This window comes from Carlito syrichta, unplaced genomic scaffold (assembly GCF_000164805.1).
Source record: "Carlito syrichta isolate Samal-C Ts95f unplaced genomic scaffold, Tarsius_syrichta-2.0.1 Scaffold301693, whole genome shotgun sequence".
In the NCBI taxonomy this organism is placed as follows: domain Eukaryota; kingdom Metazoa; phylum Chordata; class Mammalia; order Primates; family Tarsiidae; genus Carlito; species Carlito syrichta.
Window position 1 is genome coordinate 791,886 of NW_007245789.1, and position 21,148 is coordinate 813,033.

Sequence of the window (21,148 nt, forward strand, 5' to 3'; positions counted from 1 at the left end):
GCCAGTGGCTCACCACCCAACTGATGAGTAAACATTGTCAAGACCTTTGTGTTAATTGCCACTTGTGGCTTTTCCTTCAATTGTGAGTGTTAATTGGCCATCACAGGGGCAGCTTGACATGGCGTCCTGACCTTGTCGCTGCTCAGAATTCAATGCTGAGACGGGATTTTGCCTTGATGGCACAAATTCATTGTCATCTTCTCCTTTTACCAATGACTTAATCCACCTCTTGTATGAAGATTATTCCTGGATCCTACTATTAGTGATTCAAACTGCAGACCCTGTCAATACTTTGTTCTCTTCCCCAAAAGGGAAAATAACTTGACTTGTCTATAAAAGTGGCAGCTCAACAGAAATAGCAAACTGTAATCCACTACTTTCTAGCACTGCTAAGAAACCCTTCCTTAAACTGGGCCCAGTTTATAGAAGTTTCTATGAAATTCTCAAAGTCCTCACGAAAGATAGATATATGCTAAAGACAATAAATAAACCATTATAAAGACAGAAATATAATTTTCCAAATTTAAACTTAAGTTTTCTTTTTCCAGAAAGGAATTTAGCTAATCAAGAAATACAAATAAGTCGGGCTCGGTGGCTCAGTCTTTAATCCCGCACTTTGGGAGGCTGAGGTGAGTGGATTGCCTGAGCCCATGGGTTCGAGACCCACCTGGGCAACTTGGCGAGACCTCATCTCTACAATAAATTTTAAAAAAACTAGCCGGGCGTGGTAGCGCGTGCCTGTAGTTCCAGCTACTTGGAAGGCTGAGGCGGAAGGATCGCCGGAGCCCGTCAGGTCAAGGTTGTGGTGGCCGGGAGCGGCCACTGCACTCCGGTCTGGGCGACAGAGTGAGACTCCAACTCAAAAAAAACAAAAACAAAAAAAAAGAAATACAAATATCCTTGCAGCTTGTCAACTTGCATAAAAATGGTGGCACTCCAGTCGGATTCTCTGTAAAAACTAAGTGAAAGGTCTTTCCCCACAAGGCCCTGGCACCACCCACCCTGCCTCTTTCCCCAACTTCTCATGGCACAGAAGGGCTGCGCAATCAATTCCTGCCCACATTAATTCCAACCTTGGGCAAGGCAATCTACTGTCTTCTGCCCAAGGACATGTGCATCCAGGTGCTGTGTCCTCCAGGGCTGTGAGTGGCAGGCATTGTTATTGCTGAGATGGGGTTAGATGTCTATAGCAATCCAGATGCATCCAGAGGTGATAACGATCTTCCAACTTGCCACCCAGCTACATAATGACCAATAAAGAAATGCATTAAGACAGATCTGGAGAGGGAGGCATGCAGTGGCTCCATCCACCTTCCTGGGTTTATCATGGGTTTGCTTTCATTTTCTCTGCTGCCATCCCCACTGCCTACCCCCCGCAGCGGTCATTGCAGGCCTAACTTGCATTTGCCGTGCATGGTTCCTCTTATTCCCCCACACAAGGTGCAATTACTTTGTGATCTATGGAAGCAATCTCAGCCCTCCGTGAATGCTGAATCAGCAGAAGCTCCACCGGGCCTGCTTTCTTGCTTGTCCTCTGACTATGGGGTCTGTTTAGCGGGTGGGAGTCTAGCTAGCTTTCTAATGTGCTGATTCTTTAGAATCCTTGTGGGTTCCCTCTTTCCACATTTGTGCTGTTGACTACCCTCCCTCTCATTTACTTGTCCTTAATTATAACAGTGAGAAGTTCATCTTGCAGGTCCATCTCCTCCTAACCTGAAAAGGGCAAATGCCCTAGGGCATTCCTCAGCAATACCAAATAGAGTTTTGTTTTGTTTTGCTTTTTGCCTGGAAGTCCTGTAGAGGGGCTCACATCGAGCCCTGCTGCGCGTTGTCCCTGAGAAGGGGCACTGGCCAGGAGGACAGCGAGGCAGGAGGTAGTTGAAGAAGCAGGCTCTGGGACCGATGGAGCTGCTTCCAGACCTGGCTTAATCCCACTGGCTATGTGGCTTTGGGGACTCATAGAGCCTCCAGACCCGGGTTCCCTTCCTGTGCATTTGGGAATAATACTCTGCTCTTTCTGGTTGCAAGAAAGAGTAACCATTTCCTCCTGCTTTTTAAGCAAAAGAAGATCTACTGTGAGGCCACAGGGCAGGATGGAGCTGACTCTCTGGCTGGGAGTGGTCCCCAAACCAGGGTGCCCTCAGCAACCACCATCTTGGCCTACAGCCTCCAGCCAAGAGACAGATTCCTGAGAGAGTGGATCACCACCAGACTTAGACACATACACAAGTGCCCACCCCAGGTGCTGGGGACAGTTCACAGGAAAGGGGGTGGGCATGACAGGGCCTTGCAAATGGTTTCAGGCTCCCTGCCATGAAAGTGCCGAACACATGGCAGGAAACATCAGAAACATCCCTGTTCTCTGTGGTGCTTAGCCACCCTGACCCCCAACCACAACCGAACTATGGCAGGTGAATCATGAATCTGGGGGATAGAGGAAATGTCCTTAGAAACAGCAATTGTGCTAAGAACACAGCCTCACATCTCACAGCACATCTTTGTAGGGCGCTGGGGCTCAGGCTGGGTGTCTCTGATCTCTCCTTGGCCTGCCTGCACCTCGCCTTTGGTGCCCCAGCCCACCATTTGTGAGGCTGCCTACAATCCCCATCTTGACTTCTTTCCATACTGGATACCAGTACCCATTTTTTACAGTAACTCGGGTCTCTCGGCACAGCCTCCTCACTCGCAACAACTGGGGTTCCCCCTGGAAAACTGGGTGCCAGGCTCCCATGACCAGGGCTGGGCATCTTGGACCTGCCTGTCAAAAGTCAGTTGATTTAGCACGCAAGCTCAAGTGTCTCATCTGTGTGAAACTGGCTAATGGGATTTGGAATGAGCAGACTCCTTTGTGAGCAAAAATCCACAGGGGATGAATCAGACCTCGTTTTAGTCAAGTCTGGTCTGGGAGTCAAACAGGGTCATCTTGGAGAGAAGACCGGGTACAGGCAGGGACCACTAGCTTCTGGGGGTCCTCAGGAGAGAGAAACCTGCTATGGGGTTGCCACTGGGGGTTATTGGGCCCCTGCCAGGAGTGGGAGGGAGCTTTCCTAAGACAGGCTGACTTGCCTGGAAATGTGGACCCCTTTCTAAACCTCCACATCTCCCTAATGTGCAGCCCTGAGGTCTCAGGAATAGGTGTGAATTCCCAGCAGGGCTCCAGAGGTCCAGCTTCCCTCCAGAAGGAGCCCCTCTGCCACAGTGGCAGCAGTGATGACATCAGTAGGAAAGGCTTGTTCTGAGAGCTCTCGCCAGATACTCACGTGGCTCCTGGGTGGAGATGTTTCCAGACCCACCTTCGTCTCCCCAGAGCCTCATGACACCAAGATGCTTCCAGGCCCAAGACCACATTATGTATTTTCTGGAGGCAAATAAATATAGGTTTATCTTTCCCACAGGAAGGAGGCCCAGAGGCATCGAGAAAACCATTGCTCACAGCTGGGTGGGCCCAGGGAGTTTGGAGGGTGTGTCCAGCCCTAAGCTTGCTGACACTGATCTGAGCAAGAGGCAGGTCCCTCGACCTAAAGCTCCCTCCAGGGTCAGATCAGTGAGGACTTGGCCCCACAGTGCCCCTGTTTCCTGAGGCCACAGCAGCCTGTCTGCCCCAGATGCAGATGAGCTGCCCACTCAGAGCTTTAGTCAGGGAGATGAAGGTGCACAAACAGCTCTAGACAGAGACCTCACCCTGCCCTTGGGAGCCACAGAGTAGAGGGGCAGGCCAAGAAGACACAGATGAGACACAATCACAAATCATGCAAAGGAAAAGGAAAACTCTCAGACAGCAGCCTGGGAGCTTGCTCTGTCCAGGGACAGTTTAGCCAAATCCCTGATACTGACTGGCAGCCCAACCTGAGGAACCTGGATACCAAGAAACAGGCCTGGATCCCAGGTGCAACAGGATACCTAAGTCTCCAAGTTATTATGGGGTCAAAGAGTGAACCTTAGGGTGCTTCCAAGCAGCCCCCCCCCCCTGTTTGTTGGAGAGGATGCCCGTTCTTGGCCTGGCCCTTTCCAGGCTCGGCAGCCACTTGGAAAGCAAAATACTTTCCTGCTGTTGCTGTGGAGTGAATTTTGTCCACTCCCTTCTGCCAGACTCCTGTGTTGGAATCACAACCTCTGAGACCTCAGAATATGTGACCTTTCTGGGAAGCAGGGTCCTTGCAGATGTGGTTAGTTAAGAGGAGGTCATACTCTATTAGAGTGGGTTCTCATTCAGTATGCCTGATTTCATTATAAAAAGGGGAAACTTGGACACAATCATGCATAGCAGGAAGACAATATAAAGACACAGGGAAAATAGCCATCAGCAAGCCAGGGAGAAAAACCTGGAACAGACACCTCCCACGGTCTCAGAAGGAACCAACCCTGGCAATACCTTAATCTCAGACTTCCAGCCTCCAGAGCTGTGAGAGAGTACATTTCTGATGTTTAAACCACCAAAGCTGTGCTTTGTTATGGCAGCCCCAGGACACTCACACAGCTGTGCTTACACTGACCCTGCCCCTCCTTCCCTGAAGCCAGGGTCAGTCCTCACCCAGTTCTGTGTCTACCAAAGGATTTACCACCAGGCAGGGCCTGCAGTTTAGTAGCCATTTTTGTTAATGTTTTTTTCTGCACAACTGTGCCTTTGTTTGCACTCAGAGAAGACCAAAGCCCAGCCCTGTTTTCTTCTCCAGGACACATGCAGGTACCCTTCCACCTTGGGCCCCAAAATCCTGAAAGTAAGTCATCATCGTGGAATAAGAATAGAGACTGGTCTGTCTTGACTTTGACCTTCAGCTCCTGAGCGAGACTCCAGTGGACATCAGGAAGAGGAAATGCCCTGGTGGTTGTCACTGCCATGGGATCTTTTTTTACTAGCATGGGTCTTAGGATCCCCCTTGGGCAGGAAGCTCTATCCCAGCCCCCAAGCTAGCTTTGCCCCAAGGCCAGAGCCTGGCTTAGAGGCTTTGAGGTTGCTCAGGGCTCAAGCCCAGTCTCCAAGGCTGCCCCTGGCCACTGGCTGCCTTGTGTGCTCAGCAGCTCAAAATAATGAGAGAGAGTGGGCAGGGCTTGGAAGGGTGGGACCCTTCTTTCCTCACCCTACTGATTTGGGTGCTGCAAGATGCTAGGCCTGGGACTTCCCAGTGCCTAGTAAAAGAACAAGCCATGAGGATCCAGTGCTGAGGCCTCCAGGCCTGTTTGAAGGATCCTCCTGGGTTTCCCAGGCCACAGGTGGACCAGAAAAGTCAAAGCCATTGCCTGCCAAACTCCCCAGACCCAACCGGCTGTGAGTAAAAATTGTTCTCATTGCCTCTGGGCCTCGATTCCTGTGGGGAAGATGGACCCGTATTTATTTTCCTCCAGAAAACACACGATGTGGCCCTGGGCCTGGAAGTACCTTGGTGTCATGCAACGTTGGGGAGCTGGAGGCAGGTCCAGAAGTATCTCCACCCAGGAGAAGGCGGAGACCCAGTGGTTCAAGGTGGAGGAGAGACCAGGATTCAAGGCATGTGGCTGGACCTTCTCGGTTCCCTCCCCAGTGTCCCAGGGTCCTAAGAGTAGCTATGGCCATAGTAATCATGGTCAAGAACCTTAGAGATCTTCTTGCATGCTGACCTCCTTTAATAGGCCCTGAAGAGCCCATTCCTCAAGCTTTCCCATGTGCCCAGCACTTCACCTACCCACAGATAGGCAGAAGGTGGCCACACAGACACAGTTGGGGTTAGGCTCTCTAGCTTCAAGACCTCTCCTTGCAATGTCCCTGGTGATTTTTTCTGGGATGACTGGGGGTGGGAGCAATGGAAGACATCCAGGAAAGAAGATTTTTTTCTAGAGATTACTGTGAATATGTGTGGAAGGCTGAATAACACCCCCAAGCCTACCCATGGCCTAATCCCTGGAACCTGTGGACGTTACCTTCTGTGGCCAAAGGGACTCTGCAGATAGGGTTCAAAGTTGAAGATCTTGAGATGGGAAGAGTATCTGAGGGAGTCCCAAGAGCAATCACAGGAGTCCTATGAAAGAGAGGCAGAGGAAGTTCAAGCAACAGCAGAGGCCAAAAGATGGACGCCAAGGGAAGCAGAAGATGCTGCTTTATGGACGAGGAGAGTCATGAGTCAAGGAACACCTTTAGAAGCTAGAAAAGACAAGAAAACAGATTCTCCCCAGGAGTCCCCAGAAGGAACCAACCCTACCAATACCTGAATTTTGGCTCAGTGAGAACCTTGTCAGACTCTGGCCCCAGAGCTATAAGAGTAAACACGTGTTGTTTAAGCCATGGGTTTAAGCCATCAATAAGATGGCATCTTGGCCGGGCTCGGTGGCTCAGCCTGTAATCCCATGCTTCGGGAGGCTGAGGTGAGTGGATTGCCTGAGCCTGCGGGTTCAAGACCCGCCTGGGCAACTTGGCGAGACCTCATCTCTACATAAATCAAAAAATTAGCCGGGCGTGGTAGCGCGCACCTGTAGTTCCAGCTACTTGGAAGGCTGAGGCGGAAGGATCACCAGAGCCCAGCAGGTCGAGGCTGCGGTGGCCGGGAGCAGCCACTGCACTCTAGTCTGGGCGACAGAGTGAGACTCCAACTCAAAAAAAAAAATAAAGACGGCATCTGATGCAGAGACTCAGAACCCCAACGAGTCCCAAGTCTGTGTTTAGGGAGTCTGTTTCATCCTTGTAGGAAGCCGGTGCTAAGGAACCCAAGAACCAGCATCCATGAGTTCTGTGCCCAACTGTTGTTTTGTTGGACCTGCTTCTTGGTGTCACTTCTGCCCTGACTGTAGTCTTCACCCCCTCAGAGATGGGGAAGCTGAGACTCTGGGAGGTCAGGATTCAGTGATGCCACTCAAACCACTTGGTGATTTGTCAATCACATCCTGCATCTTCCATTCCCACCCTGACAACCTGGAATCGTCCTCACCTCTGGTTCTATGTTCTAGGCCTTATAACCACCCTGAAAGTAGTGCTCCTCCCATTTGGGACAGCTCTCTTCATTTGAGACATGAAGGTAAGAAGACTTGACTCTAGAGTGCCTTCTGGACATGAAATCGATAGAGAAGCCTCAGGTCACTGAGTCCAGTAGGGCAGCTCTTCAGAAAGCCGCTCTTATGGAATGAATGAATGAATGGTTCCCCCCAAAATCCATGTTGAAGCTCTGACCCCCAGTGTGGCCATTTTTTGAGATGGGGACTTAAAGGAGATTAGGTTAAATGAAGTCCCTGGGGGTAAGCCCTGATTCACCAGGACCTGTGTCCTTATAGGAAGAGGGCATGAGGATACAGACACACAGAGGGCCAAACTTGTGAGGACACAGAGTCAAGATGGCCATCTGCAAGCCATGGAGTGAGGTTTCAGGAGGAACCAGCCCTGCCCACACTGTGATCTCAGATGTCCAGCCTCCAGGAAGAAAATAAATGTCTGCTGTGTAAGCCTCCCAGTTTGTGGTCCTTGGTTATTGCAGCCCTAGCAACTAATACAGTAGCCTTCTAGATTAAAGTTTATGTAAGCTGATAAGGAATATATCTGTGTACTTTTCTTCTTTATTTTGATTTATAATACTACAGGTTGTGTTTATACAACACAAAACGTGTCCTGCATTCTCTCTCATGTGTTAAGCTCTTGAAATCAAACAGTTCTTGTTTCTTAAGAACTGTGTGCTCAGGGCTAAGTAATGTTCTTATTCCCATGTTGCAGATGAAGAAACTGAGGCTCAAGGAGGTTGAGGCACTTGCCAGGCACTTCTTGAGGCTCCTTTCTCTGCTCCTTTCATAAGCTCCCTGTGCATTTCTTCCTTCATTCCTTCACTAGACACAATGTGTGCCAGGTCCCCTGCCAGGTTCTGGGAGAGAAATGAACCACCATCATTGTGTTGAGAAATGTGCTTTACAGCAGAGGACACAGGCAATAAAGTATGGTTTTAGTTGGAGCTAATATTAAGACCAGGGATAGGAGCAGTAGAAGAGAGGAGCAGGGAAGGCCCAGAGGGAGCCCAGGTGAGCACTGGCTGAGGCAGGTAGGACAGGAGATGTGCAGGGTGTGGCATGATGGATTGGGAGAGGTAGGAGGCTTTGCAGGAGGAGAGACAATGAGGGAGGGAAGACGCAAAATGATCAGGGATTCTCCCAGGATGCGCAGGGGGAAGTCTCCAGCTGGGAGCTCATGTGCTTTGAAGACCAAGGGAACAACTAGGTGAGGGGAAGGCCTTTTGTTTCTTCTATGCAACCTACCTGCTTGATACTGATGGGGCAGACATGCTTGGACAGCTAATGGGGCTTGGCACTGTCTGGTTATACCATCAGTCATGCACAGCCCTTGGATCCAAAGCCAGGGATGGGGTGGCAGAGACCACAGGTAGGAGACTGAGCTGGACACTTCAAATCCAGCCTGACTGCAATGTCTGCTGTTTCCACACTCTCAGATGCAGGGATCCAGTAATATCTGAGTCTGGCCAACTCAGGCACAGTGTTGAGGGAATGTATAAGTCTTCTGGGGCTGCCATAATAAAATATCACAAACATGGTGGCTTCAAACCACAGTTTGAAGTTCTAAGGTTGAGAAGCCAGAGATTAAGATGTCGGCGGGGCTGCACTGCCTCTGGAGGATCTAGGGGAGAATGCTTTCTGTTCTCCTCCAGCTCTGGTGGCTCCCAGCATCTCTTGACTTGTGGCCGCATCAATCCAGTCTCTGTTACTCTCTGTCTTCATGCGAACTTCTTTCCTGTGTGTCTGCTGTGTGTATCTGTGTCCAAATGCTCTTATAAGAGCACTAGTCATAGGATTAGTGCCTACCCTAATCACATCTGCAAGAGCCTTCTTGATTACATCCGTAAGAATCATCTTCCAAGTCAGATTCCATTCAGTCTCCTACCTGTGGTATGGAGGTTAGGACTGTTATGTCTGTTTTTACAGAGCACAGTTCAACCCACAATAGGGGACTAAGTAGACTACACATAGTCTATGCTTCCTGGAACCCAGGAAGGAGGTGGAGGGCTGACAGCTAAGTACTCTTCCGGCTTATCAACAGAACTATGAGCAGGTTGCAAGGGAGCTCGCCCCACCATGGGCAGTCGAGGAGATGACACCTTTGATATATGATCTGTAGCCCAGCTGTGTGTGGAGAGCTTCTCCTCTCCCCCATGGGCAAGAATCCTGCCTACATTCATCTTTGCCTCCCTCCTTAGTAAGGTGTTTTGTTTATGGTAGATCAATAAATATTTGATGGATGGATGAATGAATGATTCTGTAAGCAGATTCACCAGCCAACACTACCGCCTTCTTAGAAGTTTCTTGTTATAAAACTGCTAAGTGTTGCTTTGTGTCCTAGGAATGTAAGGAACGTATCTGTGTACTTTCCTTCTTTATTTTGATTTATAATACTTGCCTGAATGATCACACCCAGTTGTGATTAGTTTGGGGGGAGTTGTGCATAAGGGCTGGTGTTTGCCACTGCAGAATTCCTGAGTTGCAAGTGTCAGACACTGTTCTTTTGCCAAGACAGAACTGTCTTTGAACCCTGCTAGCGCAGTTCAGTGGCATGAGGTGTGGCTTAGTCCTCAGAACTTGCGTCCTCAACTGTTGGGAAGGGGCTGACCCTGAGGATGAATGTGGCCCCTTGACAGCCCTTGGTTCCTAAAGCTTCTTAAGTAGGGTGGAGGAAGCAGAAGGGAGTCCCATGGACTGTGAGTTGGGCATCGCCCTGTAGGGGGCGACTGACTCTCAGGTTTCAGGGTGGGGGATGCTGACTGGTTCTTTCTGTGACCCCAGAGTGAGGCCAACCTTAGGACAGCTTCTCTTCCTGAAAAGGAGATGTTTTAAGAGTCTCCTGAAATGAAGCCAGGAGTGGTGCTGTGAGCAGAGAAGGCCTGGCTCATGTGTACCTGTTGGCCTTCCCTAGGCCACAACAAGCACAGTCCACAGGGCTAGAGCCAGGCCCAAGTTATGACTGTTGTCCAGGACTCCCCTGCCCTCATGGCTTCTCTCAGGCATTAGGCTTTCAAGAAATATGGTTTGGGAGGCGTTAGGCAAAGTCACTCTGTAAGAGATGCCACAGATCTGATTTATGTAGCACTGTAGATTTACAAAGCACTTTTACATACATCTTTTCCTCAATGCTCTCACAGCTGTGTGAGGCAAGGAGTGGGGCTCTGTCTCATCCCTGGGGTGATCAGCCTGTGTGGGCATCTCCGTGGCCCTGAATCCATATCTACTATCCAGTCTCAACGCTTTTCATGGAGCATATTCATTATACAAAGCGCCTTTGTCATTTGCAACTGACCTGTCTGGCCATTCATCTGATCTTGTGCACACCATCAAAGCATATGCATTTTTTAGTGGCTTGACCCTATATTTTGGCATTTGCAGAAATGACCTGAGGGCTTAAAATTAACTCCATTTCAGTCTCAACAGATGACTGTTAATTTGAGGTGACAGCAGTGCCTATCATCAGCTGTCCCTTCCATCCATCGTGGTCCACATGAGCATTGGAGGGAATCTGGAGATGCTGCCACCAGCCCAGCAGTTGCATAAGCCATGGACCCACAAGCTGAAGCTGAATGTAGAGGTACTTCTTCCCACCAGCAGTTGGGAAGAAGGGTCCAGAGAAGCTGTGCAATCACCAAAAGAGGAGTGGGCTGGGTGAGCTGAGCTCTGTGACACCCACAGCCCTCTGTTGAGGAGGGACCACGGTTATCATACTGTCTTGTCATTTTCATCTCTCTTGCTGTCTGTAGTACACTCTTGTATGGGCTTTTGATTCAGAACAGCATGTTCCTTCATACAGCAGACCTGTCCTGACCTTAATACCAAATGGAAACTTTCAATGAGGAAGAGAAAATATCATTTACTTGGATGAACAGAGCTGGAAAGTTTTGTTTTGTTTTGTTTTATGGGATACATTACAGTGTCCAAGTACAGGATAAACCTTTTTATCCATGATAGAAAACTTGGCTTTCCTAGCAAGGCCAACTGAAAGGACTCTATTAGAGCAGTCAGTTCATGGAAGACCTAGAACCCACCTTCTTACATAAGCTGAACACATACCCCCATACTCAGGACCCAGCACTCTTGTCCCTCACAACAGAAACACTTGCATCAACCAAGCAGCAAATGACCGCGGGAGAAGCGGACCACACTGTTAGTGTCAGTTTGGTGTGTGCCCACAGCCCTGTGTGATAGATGCATTCACTCTCTGAGGCCAGTTTTGACCTCTTCTAAGGAACTGAGTTCCAGAATAATAACTGCAGACATGGAGGATGCAGGCCATGACCTTGAGATTGTCGATAACTAAATGCTCACGATCTCAGCAGATAGAAGCTCAGAGCCAACTTCCTTTCCCGGCCCTGGTAGCATAGCAAGGAGTCACACAGACTGTGATCCAGGACACTGTCCATCTCCACCAGCAGGGAGGGCTGGCTGGGCATGGCTGCAGGAAGGCTCTGGTGGCAGCTCCAGAAAGCCAGAGGGGAGGCGACTGAGGCTCCTCGTCACAAAGACACGAGTGTAAGGTTTGTCTGTCAGTCCCCTTCACTCTTATGAGCCTCAATTCCCATTGAGTCTTGGGTTCTAATGCCTTGAGCCCTGTTGGATGGACGGGATCTGACAGGGTGATAGCAACATTGTACCCAGAGCACTGACCTACATGCCACGGAGCTTAGGAAGTGCTGGTGGTACTGGTTGTGGACATGACCCCTAGGCCATGAGGAACCCTGGGACTGGGGAGATGCTGCAGTTTCAGAGATACTCATTGTCATCACCCCTGGATTTGTAATGGATTTGACCACAAGGAAGATGGAAGCCACACTGAAGTGAGCAGGTGCCCAGAGGGACCCACCCACGACTTTCTATGGTGCTGAGGTCCCAGGATGGGTTTTTTGGCCAAGACGAGCTCTTGGGCAGAGTCCCAGCGATGCTTGGAACCCAGGGACAGGGTAAGTGTCAGGTCAAGCTGCACTCCAGGGCCTTGGCCTCCTGTTAGAAGATAATCCTCCTGGAGCAAGAGAGGTCAGAGGTCTCACTAACATGAGAACCTAGGCCAGGAAGGCAGATGACATGGTAGGCAAGTCACAAATGGGATGTTAGCTGGGTACACACACATGGGTCAGTCCTAGCTTTAGGCCACATGGCACAGTAAGGCCCCACCAAGCCTGGAGCTTCTGGGATGCTCCCTTGTCTTCTGTCCTAAGGTGAGAACCAGCTCTCTAACTCATGCCACATTTGCCATGGCTCCAGCTCAACCTCGTGACTCTGACATGAAGAGAGCAGCCCACCAGACGTAGCCAGGACAACTGCCTGGGGTATCCCCTGGAGTCTGGCCAGCTGGTTTCAGGACACTGTGCTACAGCAGAAAAAACCAGGAACGCATAGAGATGAGAGGAGTCGTATTGCGGCGTGACACCATTACCACACTTAGGTATGGGGATGAGCCCACCACTAACTCTCTCCTGATCAGGAAAACCTCCACCTGATGGGACAGCATGTTCAAAGCTGCGTGTTCCTCACTGTGATGTGCCTCAGTCACTCAGTCACAGAATTCCCAATGTGAACACCCTTCTCCAAGACCCAGAGGGCTTTGCTGGTTTCTGCCAAAAACTGGGGGGACTGCCAGGCTGTTGAGTGTGTTGGCAGGTGGCTACAGTTTAATGTTATGGGAGCAACATACGATATTTGTTAAGCTTTGCCTTTGACTCACCCCTGCTCACCCTCCCTCACTCTGTCCCCTCACAGTGCAGCCTCTGTGGACAGTGAGAACCTGCCCAATACACATGGGCTGGTTACAATATGGGTCCTGAGTGCTACCCTGTGGCCTGGGGCAGCAAAGCTCATTGGGGCAGTACCCAAGCATGTTAGCCCAGTGCTCCAGAGCCATACCCTCAGCACAGGGCATTTTTTTCTGGAGCTGCCCAGATGCATATAGCAGGCTCTAACCCTGGAAGGCACTGGAGTGTGCATGACTGCCTCGGCCGCAGCAGCTCAATGCAGGCAGAAGCTGGCAGACCCTCCAGCATCCTTCTCAGCTGTTCTGTGGCCCCAGGAGCAAAGAGAGACCATGGAGGTTTCCAATTCACAGATTCTGAGATGGGAAGTGAAATGACCCAGGAGAGGGAGAGCACATGTCCTCGCCCCCACCCCAACTCCATTCCTTTGAGCCCACCTATAATGTGACTGCAGTGTGTTGTGCCGAGGCTCATACTGCACCCCTGATGGCTCTGCTTATGGCGGGTGGTATGAAGGACCATGAAATCCTAGGAATGAATAAAACTCTAGTGATGTTTGATGGCTAGCTGGGGAGTCAGCAGTGATGCGAGAACGATGAAGCCTCCTTGGGAAGAGTAGCAGAAAGATATGAGTCAGACTGCACTGAGCCCTTCAAGAAAGCTTGGTTCTTACCCACCCCATGCGACCCTGAGGTAGCCGCTATCCCTCAATCTGTCCTAAAGAACAGGGGAGTCCACCTCTGAGCGACTGTCGCAAGGGTCCTGGGGGAATCCCCCACTCACTCATAGGTTCTGGACAAAAAGATAAAATTGATAATCCCTGATCTTGTCCCAAGACATTCCAGATGAATCTAGAGCTGTTAAAAAACGATTACTGTAAGAAATTACTAAAATATGTGTAATGAATATTCATTGTTTTAGCAATGGTGGAGATTCACTTGAAAAATTAGTGGCCTTTAATACACAGAAATAAAGACTTCACTTTATCTTATATAATATAAATAAAAGCAAAAGATGGACAAAGCTGCAAAATAAGTCTACAATGAATATGGGAAGGGTGACTCTTTTAGAGAAACACATGAAAGTGTATGTGCAATTATACAGACACACGTTCTCAAATTGGCAAGAGAAACAAATCTCAACTGCATATGGCAACGCAGAATAGGAACAAATGACAGCTGACCAGTAAGCATATTTGGAAAGTTATTCTACTTTTCTAATCATCCAAAAACATAAAGATGGAACTACAACAAAATACTGCTTCTTCTCTTTTAAATTGATGAAGGTTCTTACATTGCAGTGCTCTGCACTAGTGATGTTGTGGGCTGAGCCTTGCTGGCCTGCTGGCAGAATCACGCAGTTTGGGGGCCTGTGTAGTAGTTAGCCTGGACACACAAAACAAGAGACCCAAATGGCCCAGCAGCCAGGGTGTGGGAGAGCAGGTCAGCAGTGTTAGACCCATCCGCAACCATCCTGTATGAACACGCTTGTCCTCTGATTTCTAATACTATAGGAGATACTGCAGATGCACTCTCACAGACAGAATGCAGAAGTTTGTGCAAAACTCCCGACCTTATTTTATATATATATATAAATGACCCAGGTCACACACCTGGGAGAAACATATACATACATATATATCTATATATGTATGCATTATTAAAAGATGGAATAAAACCCTATAAAATCTCCAAAATATTTATCTTTTTGATATAGAAATGTGGGTGAACTTTTGTCTTACACTCTTCAGTTTTCCTATGAATAAGATTTTGTATAGTTTTGTTAGTAAAGAAAATTAAAATTGGTAACTTCTTTCTTGAGTCACCCTTTGTGGGCCAAATGAGTATCTGAATAGAGGTGCTCTGGCCACCTTCACATGACATGGCTGACTGGACAACATTGTGGACAGGCAGAAGAGGGGATGGGCTCTGTCACATCTCGGGCAGCAGGATAATGGGCCCGAGACAGGTGGGCTTTACAGGCTTGGGTCAATCACTGCTGGCTCCAGCTTTATGGGCTGAGCTTAGAGTGTAGGTTGGTGCCATTTGCCAAGCTTGGGAAGACTGGAGGCGGAGGGTCCCACCAAGAAATCAGTCTGAGATCAGGCAGCTGGCATGGGAGAAGATGAGACATACGAGCAGGTTAGGGCATGAGGAAAGACCAGAGCAGAAAGGACAGACAGGACCCTGCAGCAGGTAGATGGGGGCTCCCAGAGATATTTCACCTAGGACCTGAAGTTGGGGCTAATTTAGAAAAAGGGTTTTTGTAGATGTCACTCAGTTAAGGATCAAAGATCTTGAGATGAAGTCATCCTGTATTAAAGTGGGTCTTAAATCCAATGACAGGCGTCTGTTTTAAGGAAAAGAGAAGAGAAAACACAGAAGAGAAGACACAATTTGCACATGAAGATGGAGACAGTTTGGGGTGATGCATCTTCAAGCCAAGGGTTGCTGTTCTGAGCACCAGAAGCTCAGAGAGCGGCCTGGTATGGATTCTCCCTCAGAGCCTCCAGAAGGAACCAAGCTTGCCCACATCTTAATTTCAGATTCTGGCCTCCAAAAGTGGGGGAGAGTAATACTCGTTATCCCAAGTCAGCCAGTATGTGGTCAGGAAGCACTGGAGACACAAACACCTGCAGGAGCCCAGTATGGACAGTGAGAAAGAGGGTGACTCTGTGGTGTGAGTGTAACCAGATCAACCAGCTAGGCAGTGGACCTATTAAATGAGCCCTGCCATCTGTAGCCCAGGACAGCACCTCTTGCCTTAAAGGAAGTGGCTTTAAAGACCGAGGTAGCTGGGAGAGGTTTAAATTAGACATAGGAGATGAGGAGGCACAGGCAGTTCCTGAACTGGAGAGTGGCAAAATGCCATGTGGAGAAAGGAAGCCAGCAAGTCATGAAACCAGGTGATCTTCCTGAGGCTGACAGTGCTCTCTGGGTCTTGCACAGGGGGTGCCTCTCCATCCCGAGACATAAGGAAGGTGTTGTTTCCGCAGCACTATCTTTGAAGAGCCCAGATCTCCTCTGCAGCACTCTTAGTTTCAGCCCTTCAAGACAGTCCCCTGGCATGAGTTGGGAAGGGAAGAGAAGGAGTGTGTGTTCCATGTAGCTGTGCACAGTGTCTGCAAGGGGCTGACTCTCTCTTCTCTTTGCTCTGCAGGTCTCCTGACACACACAGCCCCTGAGGGGCCCCCAGGAGTGGCCTTGGCTCCCTGGAGAGTCCACACCTCGGCCACAGTCCTGCGTTCAGCTCGGACTTCACCCATTCTCTGCCACCCGCCCAATCTCTATTTCCCTGTGGCCCGCCAAGGACAGCCTCACTCCTCGGCGTCCTGAGCTCCAGTTTGTCCAGCTGACCTGAGGAGGCCAGACTCGGACACAGGCGGGAGGCAGCACTGGGCAACAGCAATACGTGGTCTGTGGGAGCCTGGCCACGCCCACCCTCTACTGGCCGTGGCGTTGGCCCTGCTCTTCTTTGTGGAGGAGGAGGACAAGGTCGAGGAGGAGGACACAGAGGCACCGGTGGCCAGAAGAGGCTGCAGCCCAGCCAGCCTTAGACACACACAACGCACGGCCCAGGGGACTATCAGGTGCTGAAGCCGCCTCTTCTCGTGCCCCAGACTGTGTGAATTGCTTTTATTTTCTTATACTTTCAGTATACTCAATAGACCAAAGAGCAAAATCTATTTTAACGTGGACGCACTCTTATTGTCAGAGTCCCTGGGTTCAATTGTGAGGGCGGGGTGGGGCACGGTGGCAGACATGCTGGTGGCCCTGGCAGAGTGGAGAGGGCAGCTGTGGCGGAGGCCTCCGCCCCACGAACACTCCAGTGCACCCTAGAAGGATGGGCTCTTGCTGGAAGGAGGCCACGGCATACCTGCGGGAACTGGCCGGGACGCGGCTGGCGATGGTCCCCACGCAGTCACCGAGAGCCCCCCGGGAACACAGACCACTTTACTCCTCTGTACTTAGATCGACTTTATCGTACTAAAATCACTTTCTGTTTTAACCAGTTAAACATGCCTCTTCTACAGCTCCATTTTTGATAGTTGGATAAACCAGTATTTGCCAAGAGCATGTTGGGTCTCCCGTGACTGCTGTCTCATCCGATGCACCATTTAGCTCCAGAAAGCAAATTAAAGAAAACTAAAGTAACACTTGTTTGAAAGAGATCATTAAATGTATTTTGCAAAGCCTAAAGTTATATATTTAACAGTTTTTATATGTTGTATATTTGTAGAAAATCCTATTTAACAATTAACGTGACAGCCCCAGCCATCCCAGGAGTCGGGCCGAGCCCCATGTGTTCCTGAAGACTCTGGGGGTGGGACACAGTGGGAAGGTGGTGCCCTGCGGACCTCAGGGTGACAGGCGTGGAAGGCAGGACTCTGGGAGAAGCGAGCCCAGGACCATGGTGTCCAGCCAGGGCTGGGGAAGGCAAGGTTTCCTGTTGCTCTAGGTTGGACTTGGTGACTCATTCCCTCCCCGCTTTGGTCTATGTATTGGTAAACACTGAGTGTACAATATTTTGATCATGCCTCTTCCAATGGATTTTGTTTCCTGTATCTTGCCCCTTTTGCCATTCACAGACCTTGAGGCCAGTTTGCAACTCCTCTTCCCAAGTCCACGTGTCCCCTCATTCTCAGAAGTCCTCTGTCTTTGTGTCAGTAGGTAGAGAAAGCGGGGCTGGGCAGAGGCATAGAGAGAACCAAGAACAGCAGGTGCTGGGGCTTCCCTACGAGGTGGGGCCAGGAGAGCTGAGAAATAAGGGATAATTCTGTTTTATCTTCTCCTGGTGATTCTACACCAGGATCCTTCATTTTCCTGAGTTTTTGCTGAAGTATACTACCTAAGAGTCCAATTAACATGAGTATTATGCTAGTTCTATGCTACTAAAAAAAAAGTTAAAAAAAAATAACTATATAGAAGCTGTTCCAGCAACCATAGACTAAAGATAGGAAAGAAAATCCATTTATTTAAGACCTATTCCAATATCTATGAGGACTTATTTTACCTTCCAGTCACCACAAATTTAGAGGTATTTGTATCCTGGACTAAAAGAAATGGCTGAGATTTGGGTTTTTCATCACAGAGGTGGTGGGCCAGGAAAGGTGCTGTCCTGAGCTGTCCCCAACTGTCCCAGGCTCCAGTAGCCTGAACCTGCTCCGGGAGCAGGACAGGAGGTCCTGGGATGGCCGTCAGACTTAGCACACTTCTGACCACCCAGGGTTCCCACCGCCTCTTCCTCTCCTGTTTCTTTTGAAAGTGAGTGTAGACACCTACGACTGCAGAGACCAGGAGATTTAAGATGTTACAGCATATTTTTTTTTCTTGTTTTACAGTATTCAATTTTGTGTTGATTCAGCTAAATTATGAAAATAAAGAAAAAATCCTTTGATAAGCATGGCTTTTGTTCCCTGGCCGTGGTGTCCTGGGAGAGGGGCTGTAGCCGGTATGGCTGGTGGGGACGGCAGGTGGGAAACCAGCACAGGGACACCCTGGGTCAGAGCAGAGACATGGACATTTTTCCTGGACACAATACCTGTGGCCCTCACAGCGTTGCTGGCTCCTGCCTGTGCAGGGATCATGCACAATCTGTGAACACTCTAGGTTTTTCTGCACCTGCAAGGATGACTACTGAAGCCCAGCCCCAGATGAGGGGACAGCAGCTGGCCACAGCACTGCTTGGGTGTCTGTCATCACTGTGAGCATCCATATCCCCACACAGAGGCTGAGTCCTAGGTCTCTCCACTGGTCAAACGCGTAGCCACTTGAGATTCAAAAGGCATTTGTTCTATTTTATTTTCTCCCTGACTTCAGGCAAGGTTGACCACCACAAAGCATTTTCTTGTCCCCAGGTTCTCACACACCTCTGGATATCTCGAGAACAGAGCCCCACTCAGGACTCCCCAAGGAAAGCCATGTCTAAAGGACTCCCTTTCCAGGGAAATCTGCTCAAATCTCCAAAAAGCAGTGCGGCCCACACCCCACCACCTAAGAACACCCGGATGGAGATCACACCTGTCACTTTCCAGCTGCTCTTTATAAAATATTGACCCAGGACAGCTGTGGCTGTGGATGAGTCCTGGACCATCCAATGGTACGTGCTTTGTTTTAAAGAGACTTCATTGGTCTTTGGAGGCATCAAGGTGGATAGACAAGACCCCAGCCTTTACTGCGAGGAGTGTCCTGGGTGGAACGGCCACAGAAGGCTGGGCTGCAGCTGCCACAGGACCCCACAGGCTGGCCCCTTTTCCTCCTGGGTAGGGATCTCAGTACTCATGCCTTAAAGGGCCCAGTCTGGTCTGGAACCTCTCCCGGCTTCTCCCAAAAGACAGGCCTTGGTGAGCTACTCTGGGGGTTTCTGATCAGTGCACAGTCAGGATAGGGCAGTGTGGCTAGGAGAAGGACCACTGACTTCTCCTTTATCACAGACAGTGGCCACAAGCTGAAAAGGGTGGGTGTCTGTGTGCAGGGTGGGAAAGCAGCTCTACTGCCAGTTGGAAGAGGTTAGGTTATGCTGCATGACTAGCAGCCCCATGCTCAGAGGCTGAACACAAAGACCTCAGGCTCCATCTTTCCTCGTGCTAAGAGTCCCCTGTAGACTGGCAAGTGGGAGTCTCCCAGGAGGCTCCCTATGACCTTGACCAGGGAGGCACCACAGAACCCAGTGCTGGCCACGGAAACTGTCTACTCCCAGTGCCACACCTTACTCAACGCAATGGGTTGTGCTATCCTGCCCTGTGTCTAGGGAGAGAATTGCCCCTATCTCTAACACACTCCAGCTCTGTCACTTGCTAATTTGGGCTCTCTGTCCTCAATCTCCCTGCCAACCAATACAGCAATCATCAGGCTGCCCTGATTCCCAGGGCTCTTGAGGGGTTGGGGAAGAGATCCCTGTAGGCTGCCGATTCCCATAGGCATGCAAGGTCTACTTGTTGCTGTGGAGAGTGATCGTAGCCCCCACTACATCCACGATTGTGCCCTCCCCAGGGCCCAGGACCTACTGAGCAACCAGCTAAGTCTGAAAAGGAGAAGACTCAGGGACTGTCCTCCTCAGCCTCACGTGAACTCTCTACCCAGAGCCACCTGCTGGTCACCCTGTGCAGTCCACCAGGACAGGTTTGCTCCTGAGCCAACGCTACAACACAAGCAGTCAGGGGCCACGCTTGTCCCAGGGATGGTCCTGGTCTGGATGGAGGCCAGCTCTGCTATCTAAGGGGAAAGGCCATGAGTCTGTTTCCTCTTCATGCAGGGCTTGCTGGGTAGACAGGCAATGGAGTAGAGTCGCAAAGGCCTGACTGAAAGCCATGCTCTTCAGTGTTTTACACAGATGACTTGAAGCTAGTGATGCATCTTCCCCGAGCCTCAGTTTCCCCACTAGTAGTATAAAGAGAACTGTGTTGAGCTCACGAGACTCTTCTGGAGGTGGACAGTGGTATAGTATATGAAGCACTGGTACATGGATGTCTTGACCAAACAGCCCAGAACTTCCTTCCCCCTTGCGTTACCCCTTTGGGAGTGCTCCTGGGCACCAGTGCCTCACCGCACATCACTCCCGTCTCATAGAAACTGTCCCAGCATCTTGTTTGGTGCTGGTCTCCAGGCTGAGTTCTATCCTCACCTCTTGCAAAGTCTGTGACCTGGGATAACTCAGTTCTCTGAGTGTCAGATGCCACATTTCAACAGGGGAATAATATGACCCTTTGCCAGCCAGAGGCTCTAGAACTGTAGCAGGCACTCCCACGCAGATCCTGCTGCTGTCATCGCTGCCACACCCACAAGGCGCTCCTCTGTGGCTAGTCCTGGACCTTTCAGTTCAGATTGTGGATGGGCTCAGCATCTCAGGGGTGGGTACCCATGAGGGTGAGAATGTTGCGGGAGGTAAGTATGTTGGCATGGGTGGTGACAGCCCAACACCAGCAGCAGAAAGCAGGCAGAGGAGTCCTGGTACAATGTGTGTGTGTGTGTGTGTGTGTGTGTGTGTGTGTGTGTGTGTGTGTGTGAGAGAGAGAGAGAGAGAGAGAGAGAGAGAGAGAGGAAGAGAATGTACATGCAGTGTTTGTGTGAGTATGTGTGTATGCTGGTCCCCAGCCCCAGCAGGATGCCCCTTTTGAAGCACTGCTCTGCTCAGCCCCTGATATTGAGGCAGGGGTCGCTACAAACTCCTGGGGAACTGTCCTGATTTCACTGCCAGAAAGTACAGGGTGTGTCTCTTTCATGTAGTGACTTGTCCTCTTTTGTGGTCCCATATACCGTCTCCATTCCATTGTTAGTTTCTTTAATGGATATCCTGTGTATTGTATATGGTGTGTGACGTGTATGTGTGTATGTGAATGTGAGGGTATGGGTGTGTGGATGTGTGTGTGAATGTGAATGAGTGCGTGCATGAGTGAACACGTATGTATATTGGTGTGTGTGGTATATGTGTGGTGAGTATGTGTGCACAGGTGTGTGTGAATG

General features: G+C 49.9%; 1 protein-coding gene across 2 annotated transcripts in view; it reads left to right on the forward strand.

Annotated features, from left to right (window-relative positions):
- FAM19A5 (family with sequence similarity 19 member A5, C-C motif chemokine like) overlaps window positions 1–18,086 on the forward strand; it is a 274,406-nt gene extending 256,320 nt beyond the window's left edge. Inside the window, exon 4 of one of the 2 annotated variants that reach the window (XM_008055131.1) lies at window positions 15,846–18,086. In XM_008055131.1, the coding sequence (XP_008053322.1) occupies window positions 15,846–15,854 (9 nt within the window). In that variant the 3' untranslated portion in view covers window positions 15,855–18,086. Of the gene's footprint in view, window positions 1–12,201; window positions 12,248–15,845 lie in introns of those variants that run through there. The other variant, XM_008055130.1, reaches the window with a different exon arrangement.
- Window positions 18,087–21,148: the final 3,062 nt, after the last annotated feature.